Source organism: Felis catus, chromosome E2, assembly GCF_018350175.1.
Source record: "Felis catus isolate Fca126 chromosome E2, F.catus_Fca126_mat1.0, whole genome shotgun sequence".
In the NCBI taxonomy this organism is placed as follows: Eukaryota; Metazoa; Chordata; class Mammalia; order Carnivora; family Felidae; genus Felis; species Felis catus.
Window position 1 is genome coordinate 44,363,449 of NC_058382.1, and position 15,917 is coordinate 44,379,365.

Here is a 15,917-nt window from a genome sequence, read left to right on the forward strand (position 1 = left end):
AACCCATGGACTGTGAGGTCATGACCTAAGCTGAAGTCGGGCTCTTAACTGACTGAGCCACCCAGGTGCCCCTTACCTTTTCAGTAAAAATAAATAACAACACAGGTTCTGGATGTTTAGAATCTGGCTCCACCATTTTTTTTAGCTGAGTAATTTTGGGAGGTTACTTACCCCTCTAATCTTCTATGTTCTCATCTGTAAAACGAGGCTAATAACTTTCCTTTATATGACCAGCATAAAAATTAGATAACATATGAAAAATACCTAGTACAGTACGTGATCCAAAAATAGTAGCTTTTGAGGCACTGAGCCCAGACCAGAAGTAATTTCACAAGTAGTCGCAGACAAGTCATGTGACCCCCCCGTGACCTAGTGTCTTCAGTCCCCTAGTTTGACCACTTGATCCCTAAGGCCTTTTAGGGGCAGAGGGAAAGAGAGAGAGAATCTCAAGCAGGCTTCACCCTCAGCATGGGCCGGACATGGGCTTGATCCCACAACCCTAGGATCATGAACTGAGCTGAAATCAAGAGTGGGACACTGAACTGATTGAGCCACCCATGCACCCCTGAAACCTGTTTCTTTCTAGAAGCTCTAACTGCAAAGCCAGGAAGATTTTGAAGGAAATTAGGAGCTCCTGGGAGTAGGTGCTTTGGCACCCTCCCAATTCCGTGTCAGAGCATAAGATGAGAACATGGGACGTGAGGACTGGGTGTGGCTCTGTCTACACAGCCCTCTCGTCTCCTGTTACAGGGTTGCAATTGAAAACCAAATTATAGTGACTTAGGAAGGGCATGGAGATGGAACTGTGGTGGAAAAATTTTTTTAATGTTTATTTATTTTTGAGAGAGAGAGAGAGAATGTGGGTGAGAGCTTGCAAGCAGGGGAGGAGCAGGGATTGAGGGAGACAACAGAATCTAAAACAGGCTCCAGGCCCTGAGCTGTCAGCACAGAGCCTGACACGGGGCTCAAACCCACAAACGAGAGATCATGACTTGAGCCGAAGTCGGATGCTTAACCAACTGGGCCACCCAGGTGCCCCTGTGGTAGAAAAGTTTTAAAGTAGTGGCAAGGAAAGGCATGCTTGTTGAAGAGAGAGCCTTCTGGGTTTCATATGATAGATGTCTGCAGATGGGTGTCAGCAGAGGGCTTTGTGGGCACTAGAGAGGAAGATGCTGGTAATTGTGCTCTAGGAGTAACCATGTCTGGGCACTATTCCCTGTCTGTGGTTCTAAGGTTTTTGCTATGCTTTGGGACTGAAGGAAGGGGTCTGGGATGTATACTTTGGCCTGGAGATATTGGGGAGTAGCAGCCCCCAAGGCCAGTGTAGTGAGGTGTCAGGGGTCATGAGAAACCCCAGAGGAAGCCTATCTCAGTACAGCTGCTCCTCCTTCCATCTGAGAAGGCCATGCATTATCTTCTTAAGGGAGCCTGCAAGTTTTCTCACGGAACTTCTCAGACAGGAGAAGGCAAATAGGTCTTTGTGAGCAATTTTGGAACAGTAGACAGATAGTCATGACACTGTCTCTCTCATACAGGTGCTGAGGGATGTCCTTAAGGATCTCTACCACCTGCTGAAACACGTGGTGCGTTTGGAGCCCGATGATGTGGCCAAGCTCCATGCCCAGCTGGCCCTTGAAGAGCTGGATGAGATCATGAGAAACTTCCTCTTTCCACCACAGAAGCTGGAGAAAAAGATTGTGGTCCTGCCCTAGACCTGGCTCTAAGGACATCAAGGAGGTAGAGGACCAAGAGCAGTGCCCAGTCCTTCCAGCAGGTGGCCCCACTGCCTCTTTGGTGCTGGCAATATGGCTGACCCTGGATGGCTTTATGTGTCTGGTCATTTGTGCCTTCAGGCTGACCTTCCTAAAGCATCTATTTAGCATCCTGCATCCAGCCTGAAGCATGTGTCATTAGAAGACAAAAGATTACAAATCTCATTTATCTGCACATTTTTCACTGGCCTGGAGCATTTAGAGAAGGAAGTCTACTTGATGGAAATATATATATATATATATATATATATATATATATATATATATATATATTTCGATGGAAGTACATTTTTAACACAACTGGTAGAATTTGATTAATTGACCATTCTCTTATTGTGACTTGAACAGAAGAGGTTGACCACCCTCCTGAGTGGCACATGTGTCATATATCTTGACATTCTTTCATAGAGAGATTGTTCTTCCTTGTGATAATGAGGAGCAGCCAGAGCTACTCATCCTTGGCTACTCAAGAGGCTTATCAGAGTATAGAGATGCAGTTGGAGGTAGGGAGGGGAAGGAAACTGTTATCAAAACATGCAAAATGGAATAAAATTATTTTGGCTGGAAAGAATAATAGGTCTGAATCTGGTCTTCGGCTATTGGGATGAAAAGCTGTGGCACTGAGGAGGATTTGCACTCCAGAGAAGAGAGTCAAGCTTGTTGAATCTTCCAGAGATGAAGAGAGGCCTGTGTTTGTCCTCCCGGGCCATTTTCTTAGCTCCCCCTGCTGCTATTTGCACGAAAGGGCCCTGATTATAGAAGAGAGCCATAAACATCTCAGATGAGAGAGTTTATATATAGCATTTGGTCGCTCTGCTCCTTCAGGAAGGAATGCTTAGACAATGGGTTAATTAAATGTGTGCTGGAAAGCGTGTAGCATACTGGTGACCTCAAGCAAGGTTTATTGAAATCCTATCAGATGTAGCACTGTGGGCTCCTCTTTATTTATGTATTCCGGCCACTGAATTTTGATTGCAGCTAAAAGAGAAGAGAAAAAGGAGAGATTGGCTGAGTGCTTCGGATGAGCCCTCCCTGTTGTCAACACCTCAGCAAGGCTAACCCAGAGCTCCTTGACCAGTCCTCAGCTTTCGGGGCTAGGTACAGGATTTTATCTCCACTCTCTGGGGTGATCAGGCCTAGGGCAACCAAAACACAATTTCCCAAAACTCTTAGGTGACTGAAGGCGCCGTGTATGAGCGTGCCCATTTGCCAATTAACAGGACATTTCTCTCCAGCAGGATTACAGACGTGGTTCTTAGCTTAGAACCCTTGTGGCATGCATTCCTTTACAGAGGCTGTCTTATAGTTAGATGTGGATCACGAGTTAGCTTAGTAAGCAAAGAATTAGAACAAAGGCAATTAGATGCTTTTAGGGAATATTTCCATTCAGCTAGTGTAGCTGGATTTGTCTCCATTCTCCAAATTAGGATGTCTGGAGAATCAGGATTGGGGTTTCAAACCAGAGAACAATCTCCTTTGAACCAGCTGGATATATCCTAAAAATTCTTGTTTCTTGGCCTTCCTTGAACCACACTCCATACAACCTACTTCAGATCATCAGATTGGATATGTTAGATGATTGAATTCACTTACAACTTCATTTGCATTAAATGCGTTCCAGTTCTGAAGATATATCCTAACTGATCACCTTGATTAGACTGAGAAACTCTAGTCTCAAAACCTGAACTCCTAAGGAGTGTCTCACCAAGCATTCCAGTCCCTGTATCTCCATTTATAAATTGCCTCTTAATTTGAATTATTTGGCAAGTAGCTAAAAGCATCTGTTCTTTATTGATTTTGATGGATTCCATTTCAGAGAGTGACTTTTTCTGACCTTGTTACCAAATTCAAGGGAAAGACACTGTAATGTAACCCTCCTAAACATGACCAAATATTAAAAATTTCCGAATGTATATATATAATTATTTTATGTCCATAATATATATTATATAATGATATATAATATTATTTCATATATTATATAAAAGAATATTATATTATACATTATATAATATTTAAAATATATAAACAATATAGTATACAATATAATTATAGATCAATTATGTATAATTAATTATATATTACATAATATAATATATAATATATATAATCTCCATCTGCCCTTGGGAAGGAACATGAGAATTAAGAACTTTATTTATTTTAAATTTTTTTAAGCGTTTTATTTATTTTTTGAGAGAGAGAGACGGAGACTGAGCATGAGCAGGGGAGGGGCAGAGAGAGAGGGAGATACAGAATCTGAAGCAGGCTTAGGCTCTGAGCTGTCAGCACAGAGCCCAACGTAGGCCTTCAACCCACAAACTGCGACATCATGACCTGAGTCAAAATTAGATGCTTAACTGAACGAGCCACCCCGGTGTGCCCCAAGAATTAAGAACTTTAGCATAGAGACACCTGGCTGACTCAGTCAAAGAAGCATGAGATTCTTGATCTCAGGGCCAGAAGTTTGAGCCCCACATTGGGTATATAGATTACTGAAAAAATAAACTAAAAGAAAAAAAAGAAAAGAGCTTTAGGACAATAAAAATACAAAACTGAAAGAAAAGTAAAGAAAAGAAAGAAAGAAGAAAGAAAGAAAGAAAGAAAGAAAGAAAGAAAGAAAGAAAGAAAGAAAGAAAGAAAGAAAGAAAGAGAAAAGAAAGAGGCACAGAACAGAACTCCAGGGCAGACGGCAGCAGCAGTCCTGGGGCCTCCCTGCACAGGGCCTGGGAGGTATGTCTGGTTCTATGGAATACGTAATAGCAACTTGCCTCAGGCTTGCCTCCCACCTCTGCCCTTCCTCCCAGGCTGTCTTCCCTCTGCTGCCCTTCCAGTCTGCTTCCTTATCCATCCCACTGAACTTCTCTTAGCCTCTCACCTTTGGTCCCTTCCACTACCCAGCAGTCTGCCCAGTGATCGCCTGGATCACTCATGGGGTCTCTTACTTGGCCCTGTCCTGCCTTCTCTCCCTCCTTTTCCTTCCTGGTTTCTTCCAACTCTTTCCAGGCCTACTGTTCACACAGCACCTCGGCTTACAGAGGATGGCCCTGTAGCAAGAGACATGCAGGGGCCCAGAGCCCTGGCTGCAGCCAGACCCCAGGCCTGCTGCTCTAGCATATACTGCTTGCTCAGATTAGACTTCCCAGAACTCTGGAGAGTCTCCCTCTCTGTTATGTGTCTCTTCCTCCTCAGCACTTGCCCTTCTACAAGTCCTCTCTTCTTTAATCGGAAGTCTCCTAACCTTCACTTTGCTCCTTACCATCCCTCCACACACATACTTGTCCATATGTCCTAATATTCTCCTTTCTTCACCTCTCTTCTGCATTGTTTTACTTTCCTGTGGCTCCGCTCACCCATCTACGTATAAGGGCCGAGGTGGCAGGGACTGGAGATTAGGGGAGCAAATCACAGCAAGAGTGACAGCCATTTATTGAGCACCTACTATGTGCCAGATGCTGTGCCAGGCACTAAGGACACAGCAGTGAACAAAGCAGACAGAACCTTTACCCTCAGGGGAAACTTACATTGTAACGGAAGGAGACAGACAATAAATAAATAATACCATAGAAGAATGTCAAGTGAGGTTAAATCCTATGGAGAAAAATTAAGTCAGGAGGGTGTGTGTAGAGCGTACGGGGATGGGAGCTGTAAGTTGAGGTCAGTTGTCTAGAGAAGGCCTCACTGAGAAGTTGAGATTTGAGTAAGGATCACAACTGACAGTGAAGATATTTGGAAGAAGAGCATTACAGACAGCGGGAATGGCAAGGGCAAGGGCCTGGAGCCAAGAGTGTGTCCGGCAGGTTTGAGGGAGGGCCGGCAGGCCAGTGCGGCTATGGCAGAGTGAGCCAGAGGGACGCGGAGAGGATGGGGCAGTGTGACATGCCAGATCTCTCAAGCCTTATGGGGCACTCTGAGCAGGCGGGGGGGGGGGGGGGGGGCGGGGGCAGCCACAGACCTATCTCTCCCTGAAGCCACTTCTGCTTCAGTGCTTTGAGGCTGAGTGTGTGAATGCGTAAAACGGGAAATGCGTGTAGTCCAAAGGCGTTTCATACCCCGCCACTTTTTTTTCTCAGTTGGAATGAAGTGGTGAGCCCCGTCGCTTCACCATCTCCTTCCCTGGAAAGCAAATGTGTCAGGCTGCCCTCGCCCACCCACCGCCCCCACCCCTTGTTGGGGGGTGGGAGGATTGCCGAATGGAGCCTTGCCCGCCTCAGCAGCGCTTTGCTGAGATGGAGAGATGGCTAAGACATGTGAAAGTGGATCATTTGGGAGGAAGAAGTTGGATGATTCTGACCTGTGCAAAACCAGACTGGCTTCTGGAGTGTTTTTGCACAGAGATCCAGAATCTCACTCAGCTGGAATGTCAGCCGCAAGGGAGAGAATGAGAAAGGGGAGCTGAGTTCCAGGGTGGGCTGTGAGAGGCCGCCACTGTTCCCCCCCACCCCCTGCCGACCACGAGGCATCTCCATCCCCCAGCCCCTGGGCGGCAGCCGGCTTGACCCGTGAGAGCCTGGCCGTGTCCTTCGGCAAGTTCTGCAGCCACAGACATTCTGCAGTCACATGCAGCAGCCTCACTGCAGTGCGCGTACCTCTGACTCGCTTGCACCGCTCAGCTTGGCTGAGACCGGTGCTGCTGGGGGCTGGGAAGTTGTCTTCCAGGGAGCCCGCCGCCACCGCCGCCGTGGCTCTCTTCTCTGCCCTGCCTGCGGGGCTTGGGGCTGCCTGCCGGCAGGTGAAGAGGAAATGCAGACCCCCACAATCCACCCTGGAAGGGGCTGTGCCCACTTATTTGAAGGATCATTTCCTGGTGTCCCTCTCGACCATTCTTTACGCTGACTCCCAAGCTGTGTGCTTCCCGGAGGGCTCAGGGACTGTCTCCCTCCCCGCCCTCTGCAGTCCCCGTGGGGCTTAGAACAGGAGGATCAGTTCCTCTGTGTTCCCTTTCGTTTGGAAAGTCGTTGTGCATCCAAAACTGTGTCTGATTCTCACAACAACCTCGTGGAACAGGGAGGCAAGCTGTTGTTACCCGCCTTTGGCGGGATTTGGCCCCGTGTTTCTGGGTCTCAGTGAGACTCTTGAACACCTGTTAAATACTATAGAGGCTCTCCCCATCTGCCCCCATCCCCCAAAAATAAGTATAGGAGCAAAATCTTTTCAACTAGAGCACAGTTTGGGAAGAAAGCTCAGGGGTTTCACATAGGTGTCCCACGAAGATATAGTTTGATTTGTGCTGACACAAGCTGCCGTGTGCCTACCAAGACCCCTGTGCCTGCCCCGTGCCACCTCTGAGGACGACAGGGGATGATAGAGCCCTCAGGTATGGATACCCTGGCTGCTTGTGTGTGTGTGTGTGTGTGTGTGTGTGTGTGTGTTCTAATTACACATGTTACATAAACTGACAAATTTAATATATATATGTAACAAAAATAAGAAAAATTCCCACAATTTCACTTCCACTCCTACCCCAAGATTACCACCGACGACTTGATGTATATCCCTTCAGATATTTCTTTCCTTTCATACTTTTTCCAAACGAATACAGACATGCATTACTGCTTTCAAAAACAAAAGTAGGATTGAACCATAAATAGGGTCCCATGTATTTTTTTCTTAGTTATATATCTTGGAGACACTCTCCTGCCAGAGCTTATAGATCTCTCTCCTTTGAGATGGGGCATGTGTTCTGTAGTATAGGTGAGCTACAGCTGGTTTAAGCTTTTTTTTTTTTTTTTTTTTTTTGAGAGAGAGAGTGAGGGGGGCGCAAAGCGGGGGAAGAGAGAGAGAGACAAGAGAGAGAGACAGAGAGAGAGAGAGAGAATGAGAATCTTAAGCAGGCTCCATGCTATCAGTGCAAAGCCCCACACAGGTCTCGAACTCACCATGAACTGTGAGATCATGACCTGAGCCAAAATCAAGAGTTGGATGCTTAACCTACTGAGCCACCCAGGCGCCCCTAAGCATTTTTTTTAAGAAGGCTTCACATCCAGCACAGACCCCAACATGGGGCTTGAACTCAAGGCCCTTAGACCGTGACCCTAAGATCAAGACCTGAGCTGAGATCAAGAGCCAGACACTTAACCAACTGAGCCACCCAGGAGCCCTATGCATTTGTTTCTTGATGGTCTATTGAGTTGTTGCTAATTTCCAGTGGTTCTCAACATAATTGTTTACATATTTAAGTGTTTCTATAAGCTAGGTCCTAAGAGGTCAGAATGTTGGACCAAAATGCTTTGAACATTTTTAAATATTAGTACCAAAGTGTCCACCAAAAAGTATGTGCTTTTTGGATGCATTCCCCTATGCTCAGTTGACATTTTAACACCGTGAAATGCAGGTTCAGTCTCCACGGCAAAGTGTTGACACCGTTCTCTAAATAATTCAAGGACTGGGAAATCTTCAGGGGCTAGAGTTTTCTGTACACCAAACCACCAATGGGAGCACAAAGCACACTCGGCAGGTACACTCAGCAGCTTACAAGTCCTCATCCTGGAGGGAAATCCTGAGGCCTTACAGGGCTTCCAAAAAGGATTCTTAACCGGGGACATCTGACTGGCTCAGTGAGCATGTGACTCTTGAACTAGGGGTTGTGAGTTCAAACCCCACGTTGGGCGTACAGCCTGCTAAAAAAATAAAATATAATTTTTACCAGACTCTCAGTTCTGAGATTCTGTCCTGAGATGAAGGGTTTGCCCTCTCAGGGGGTTTGGAGTGTCCCCAGGATAATGACCATGGTTCCCAAACCAGACTCAGGACGTAGGGTCTGATGGCCCCTCAAAGTATCAAGTTGTAAAATCCAAGATAAATGACTGCTCTCCAGCACTGTACATAATAATCAGTTAACACTATAAAGAGCTTATTACATTCTTCTGTGCATTTGAGGTATATTAATTCACTAAATCCTCCCACTTTGCCTGTGAGGTAGGTATTATTATTATCCCTCTTCTACGGATGGGAAAAGTGAGGCACACAGGAGGCTAATTACTTGCCCCAGATTACATACCAGTGGTAAGTAGTTAAACCAGTATTTGGACCCCGGGAAGTCTGGCTCCAAAGCTGGACTTGTAACCATTGTGCTTTGCTGTTACCCAATAGGTACTATGTTTTCAAATGTTTTTTTTTTTTTTTTAAGTGTTCTTAATGTAAGTGAGGATAAGGAAAGCGATTCCCTGCTTGTTTAAAAAAAAATTTTTTTTAACGTTTATTTATTTTTGAGACAGAGAGAGACAGAGCATGAATGGGGGAGGGTCACAGAGAGAGGGAGACACAGAATCTGAAACAGGCTCCAGGCTCTGAGCTGTCAGCACAGAGCCCGACGCGGGGCTCGAACTCATGGACCTCGAGATCGTGACCTGGCTGAAGTCGGACGCTTAACCGACCGAGCCACCCAGGCGCCCCAACCTGCTTGTTTAAATGGACCACCTATGTCGGCCCTGATTCCCTCCAAGCAGTGTCCTCGTATAGCAACTCCAGCCTCAGACACCTGAACTTGTTGTTTGCCCAGCAGCTAGAGACGAGGCTTGATAAAAACTCCCCAGCCCTCCTGCTCCTATACTTCGACAGCTTTCACAAATTGCTTATTTAAAGCCTTATTCTCCCTTCTGGGGGTGGCTAAGGTAGAAGCCACCCGCGACTGCCTTCCTGGGAGCAGAGGAGGCAGAGAGCCACTTGTGCGTGCGTGTGTGTGTGCAACATAGAAAATGTACAGCGTCTTCCCATGAAATCTAACCAGAGCCCAGAAGTGTCCCCTTTGAAGGTTGGCTGTTTGTTTTGTTTTGTTTTTTTACCTTTTCATCTCCTGGAAGCAGCGTTTCAGTTCTCAGATTTCATTTTCAGAATAATCACGGTGGATCACTTTAAACTATTATCTGTTGTGTCTATATTTCTTGCTTAAATACATTGATAGCTCTATCCCATACCGTCCCTGAGAGAGAAGAAATTGAGACTGAAATTAACAGCCTTCATTTGCAGAAGGGAAACATAAGGTCCAGACAGGTAAGTTCTTGCATATGGGAAGAGAAAGAGGAAGGGGAAGGGAGAGTGCAGTAGGGCAGAGAAACTCGTTCCTCTATTCATGGATTCTTAGGCTTGGCCACATAGCCAGCACCTCCCTCCATCCCAGAGCAGCTGGCGGTGAGAGCTGTGACACTGTCAGAGAGCAGTTCACGGGGAGCTTCTGAGCTGCTGGAGCGCCCTCTCTGCTGGGGAACTAGGAAGAGCCGCGGGGCCTTTAAGTGGCTTATTAAATGATGTAAGATTTAATCTTCACTGTCTGCCTTAGAGCTGAAGCCTGCTCAGAACAGTGCCTGGGTGGGGCTTTTCTGATGTACAGCCCTAGTCATCACACGCCAAGGTAGCCTGGCACTGGGGAGAACAAAGCCACCTGCTCCCTACTTCCAGAGTCTCTAGAACTTGAACAATCGTCCCTGCCCCTCCCCCCCACCACCACCACATACAACACACACCTTATATTAGACCACACACCACTTTCAAGACTTCAAACCCTGTGGTGACCATATTAATCCTCGGGAAGGGCCAGCCTGAATTAGGCTGTCTTTACTGAAAGAATGGTGGTACTGATGCTTCAGAGAGCTGGAGGGTGGGATGAGCTCCCGGCCAAACTCCCCAAAGAAACTGTATCAGTGTTGGAGGCTCCAGCGTCAGCCATGTGGGAATTTCTCCATGGCCAAGGCCAGGACAAAGGGAGAGAGATTGGGACCCCATGCCCCAAAAGAGAGCAGCTCAGACCCAGTACCAACCCATCCTTTGGGTTATTAGGAAGAGCCCCCAAAATGCCAAAGTTCTGTTGTTTAGAAACTGAAAGCTGATCCAAGTTGGGTTTTGGCAGCTCTGTCCTGCCATTGACAAGAGCTGGCTGCTTTCCCCCGCCCCCCACTTCTCCTAGAGAAGGCAGGCAGCACTCGAGCCAACGAAAAGACTATGTCGATCCAATTCCAGGTGTATTGCGGGGATGTGGGGACTGATCCTCCCATCTGGTCCTGTCCTCCTCTGTGTTTCTCCCTGGCTCTCCTTCCTAATTTCCAGTTTAAATCAGCATCCCTTCTCCTTTTTCTTCTTTTCTTCTGGCTTGGTAGCTCATTAGTTCATTGTTCAGTTTTTAAGGCCAGTTAATTCAGTCAGGTGCAGCAGGCAAGGTGCTAGAGGGAAATGGACAGACACTTCTACTCTCTGGAGCTCACCTCCAGGATTGGCTGGCTCTCTACTGTCCTCCTGGTGCCAGATATGTACTTGTAAATCTCAGCCGAGGAGAATCCTCAGGATGTGTTCTTAACCTCAGATGCATAATAGAATCAATCACCTAAGGAATTAAAAAAAAAAAAAATTCAAGCCTGGGGCTCACCCCCAGTGATTCTTACTAAATTAATTGATCTGGGATAGGGTCCAGGCATTAGTGTTTTTTAAAAAGCCCCAGGGTTTTAAAAGTCTAATGTGCAACAGCCAGATGCCAGAACCAACGCATTAGCTTACCCTGTGCAAAAGGAGTGTGAGTGTGTGTGTGTGTGTGTGTGTGTGTGTGTGTGTGTGTGTGTGTTGGGGGCAGGGGGTGTCCTAGCCAAAAAAAGAAAAAAGAAAATCTGGTAGTAGGGCATACTTTGTGGGGTTGGGGGGAGGTCCTTCCCCATGAAGGAGTGGATGAGATCTGCCTCCACCATTGGCTCTTCTCTAATTGCTTTTACGGAAGATCCGGCTTTGGACCTCCTCTGTGACAGTGACTAATGATGTCTTTCATCAAGAAAGGGGACATAAAGCAGAAATGCCAGCACATTTAAAAACTGTTGTGGATGTTATTGTAACAGGAGCCAAATGAATTTGGAACAAGGTTACCTTAAGCAATCTGTTTCCCTCCTGCTGATACAGCGGCTGGGACTGTAGACTGGGATAGTGTTCTACTGAAGTCCAGAAAGTGGGTGTGTGCTTGTGTAATGAGCATGTATGCATGTGTCCATTTTTAGTACAGTGAGTGAGGTGCACACGTGGGTATGGGCACACACGCGGGTACTTGCATGAGGGGCGCTTTACCATGCCCAGAGAACCGTCCCTGGGGCTTCCTCCAGCCTCAGTGCCGTGCTGTTGACATCATTCTTGGACACTCTTTTTTTCAGGAAAAGCATCCTTTCAGGGTACACCTGAGCCCATGTTCATGTGCACCCTCTTCCCTTACCCGGGATCACTAGGATCCTGGATGAGGGGGTGAGTGGGGGCTGACATCAGCTGGGGTGTACCAAGCAAACCATGTATGCTGGCTCAGGACTATGTTGCCAGGAAGAAGTCTTTTTATAATTCACTCCAAGGTGCTGGATGCACACTGCCTCCTTCCCTGCTAAATTCTCTCAAAGGATCGGTGGGAAGGATTTAAATAAAGCAAGTTACTGAAGTTTTGACTACCACTAATTCTATCTATATCCTCCCCTTCCCAACTTTACTGCTTTTTTTTTTTTTAAAGAAGTAATACCTACACCCAGTGTGGGGCTGGAACTCACAACCCCAAGATCAAGAGCCAGATGTTCTACTGACTGAGCCAGCCAGGTGCCCCTTGACTGCTTTCTTTGTAGACTGAGGTTCCTAAACCCTTTACACCTGAACTTGTGTGTGATCTAGACTATATCCCACCCTGCCCCAGCTTAGAAGGAAATTTTACAAATTCAAGACTCATATCATTTTAAATACATTTTTTTTAATATTTGTTTATTTTTGAGACACAGAGAGACAGAGCATGAATGGGGGAGGGTCAGAGAGAGGGAGACACAGAATCGGAAACAGGCTCCAGGCTCTGAGCTGTCAGCACAGAACCTGACGCGGGGCTCGAACTCACGGACCGCGAGATCATGACCTGAGCCGAAGTCGGCCGCTTAACCGACTGAGCCACCCAGGTGCCCCTTAAATACATTTTTATTGCAAAATTATTATAGTTATTAATAGAAAATTTGGCAACCACAGAGAAAAAAGTGAAGAGAAAAAAATCTATTGTTCCACTACCCAGACAAACCTGATCTTGATATTTGGGTGAACTTCTCTCTTGCCTTTTACTTTATAGGATTTAAAAGACAGCAACAAAGTGAACGTAATCATGTATACATGGCAATTTTGTATCCTGCCTTTTTTTAACTTAACATTGCATCAGAAACATTTCTGCATCTTCCTCATCTTCATGAACATAGTTTTTAGTAGCTGTACCATATCCCAACATGAAGGAGATTATGGTTGAAAATCACCTTCTGGATTTTTTTTTTTTTTCTGCATTTGCCTAGGAGAGGGAGAGAAAGGAAAAATGGCCGGGAAGAGCTCTTTCTGTTCAGGATTCCAAGAAAAGCATCTCCAGGTCTGGTCTGATATTCCGTTATCGGTCTGGTATGCCCTCCTAATCCTGACCTTCAAGCCAGCATAAAAGAACCTGGCCCCTCGGTAGGGGCTAATGGCTCTGCCGCCAGCAGAGCAGAGGCCCCTTAATTTGAAATGAAAATGATTCTTCCATCCAAGGAGAGAGAGAGAGAGACTGGAGTTAAACTCTTACCATTGCAACTGCAGGACAGAAAAGTCCTTACACCTGCTTCTTCAAACATAGCACCTAGAAATGGTACTGATTACAGAGTACTTGTCAGTAGGAGGGGAAAGGCATGAAAGGGTAACTTTGTTTGGTAGTAGCTGCCTCGCTGTAGTCAAGGCACACACTTTCCACTTTGAATTATGTATTAACCGGGTGTTGCAGATTAAGCTGCCTTGAAGAGGAAGCCCTATTTAGTCAGCTGGGAGACATAACCTGCTATTCTTTGGAGGCCGGTTTAAATTCACCTTCATTAGCTTCAGGAGGTTTTGATTCTGTTCGGCCCAGGGGAGCCGATGGGAGGCAGCCTGGAGGGACGGCTTGGCTGCCATTCCCCATTCTGCTTTGCTTCGCTGGAAGCTGCGGGCTGCATGCCATCGAGGGGCACTGAAGCGTGAGGTCCGAGGGTGAGGGGGGCGGCTGTGGAGCCCGAATGCCCCTCCGCCCCTCAGCCTTGTCACTCACTAGGAGACCAGCAGAGCAGAGCTGTGCAGCACCTGGTTCCTGGCAGGGCTGGCCTGCAGCTTCAAGCACCAGCGATGACAAGGGAGATTGAACGGCAGACTCCTACTGGTGCAAGGTGTCTGAGCATTTCACAAGTTTGGATTTGAAAAGTGGCGGAAAGATGAAATCTTTCTTTTGTGGAACCGTCAGCTTCAGTTACCTGAAGCCCTCCAAAGCTTTGAGAATGGCCCTCTCAACCCTGCAAATGATAGGAATGTCTTTCTCTTGATGATTGCTCCACTTCTCCTGCCACTTGTGCCCAAGACAGTGACACTGCCTGCCCTTAGCGGTGCTTCCCGATGGCGGCACCAACCGTTCCCACTGCATGCAGCCCCCTTGCTCTGGTTCATGGGCTTGCTAACATGCCTCCTCCACCCATTCCCGCTCCCTACCTCCAAACCACAGCTCAGTCGTCCCCAGACAATACTGGTAGCCTATTCCTACCTTGCTCGGACTTCTTCAATAGTTCTCCATTACTACCAAATAAAGCCCAAAGTCCTTATTCAGTCATTCAAGGCTTCCAGAATCTGCCCTTAGCATCCTCCTCCTCAGCAGCTAGAATTTGCCTGGCATGTCTTAGAGCAGGTACTGTTGCAAGTTCCTCAGTGCAAATTTCTTTTTTTTTAAGATATTTTAAAAATTCTCTAAATGCTTATTTATATATTTTTTGAGAGAGAGAGGGAGAACACAAACGGTGGTGGGGAGCGGGCGGCGGGCAGGGAGAGGGAGAGGGAGACACAGAATCCGAAGCAGGCTCTAGGCTCCGAACTGTCAGCACATAGCCCGACGTGGGGCTTGAACCCACGAACCGCAAGATCATGACATGAGCCGAAGTTGGACGCTTAACCGACTGAGCCACCCAGGCGCCCCAAGATTTTATTTTTTTAAATAATCTCTACACCCAATGTGGGGCTCGAACTCACAACACAAGATCAAGAGTTGCACGCTCCACTGACTGAGCCAAGCCAGGTGCCCCTTCAGTGTAAATGGCTTGTTTCATCCAGGCCTTTCTTCACTGCCCTTCAAACACAACTCATCCATTCTTCTACCTGCTCTGTTCTTAAGCTACTCTTCCCATCTAGAATGTTCCTGACTTTCTGCACAGTCATCTCAAGTTCTCCATGAAACTCTGCTCAGCCTATTCCAGCTCCCTGAGATCTCTTTCCTGAAATCCTCAAACTCTTCTAGTTGGATTCTCTTATCAACATCTAATTATATAAACTGTCTTGTTTGATGACCATTTTTGAAGTGTATTTGTCTTCAAAATGGATAACTGTCTAGATGGCAGGGACCAGCCTGAGATTTTCTGGTGTCAAAGCATCGTTCTCTTCTCAGAGCTGGTCTTCAGTGTTTGTTAAGTGAATGTTGAAATACAGCACACATTTTCTACTACTGAGCCGAATGAAGAGGCTTATCCTTTGGAACCCCTGTAAAAGGCATTTCAACAACATCTGAATTCACTCGTTTAAATGATTAGGTGTGGAATTAGTCCTATTCTTAAATCCCCAGTGGTAAGCAGAGATAAACTTGAGCTTTATTGTATCAGCCCCTTAAAGATCCCCCCTCTTGCCCTTGATGAGCTGAATGCAAATAGGGCACCACAAACTGGATCTTAATTACAGTCAAATCCTCTCTGGCATAGGCTGCCCACAAAGGTAGAGACCCTACTTGCTGCCTGGTGACACAGGGTCGCTGGCCCTGCAGATTAGAAAAAGAGAATTTGCTTCTTATGGGAAGCCATTCAGGGGGCCAAGCCAACTGGTATGGGCAGAATGTTTACTGTTCTCATGATGTTGCATCTGGACCTGCTGTTCACTTAGGAGTTTTTTTTGTTTTTTTTTTTTAATTTTTTTTTCAACGTTTATTTATTTTTGGGACAGAGAGAGACAGAGCATGAACGGGGGAGGGGCAGAGAGAGAGGGAGACACAGAATCGGAAACAGGCTCCAGGCTCCGAGCCATCAGCCCAGAGCCTGACGCGGGGCTCGAACTCACGGGCCGCGAGATCGTGACCTGGCTGAAGTCGGACGCTTAACTGACTGTGCCGCCCAGGCGCCCCTCATTTAGGAGTTTTTAATGGACTAG

General features: G+C 46.7%; 1 protein-coding gene across 3 annotated transcripts in view; it reads left to right on the forward strand.

Moving 5' to 3' along the window:
- TANGO6 (transport and golgi organization 6 homolog) overlaps positions 1-3,685 on the forward strand; it is a 194,652-nt gene extending 190,967 nt beyond the window's left edge. For 2 of the 3 annotated variants that reach the window (XM_045045579.1, XM_003998190.6), the window contains one exon: positions 1,536-3,685. In XM_045045579.1, the coding sequence (XP_044901514.1) occupies positions 1,536-1,712 (177 nt within the window). In that variant the 3' untranslated portion in view covers positions 1,713-3,685. The remainder of the gene's footprint in view (positions 1-1,535) is intronic. The other variant, XR_002150077.3, reaches the window with a different exon arrangement.
- Positions 3,686-15,917: the final 12,232 nt, after the last annotated feature.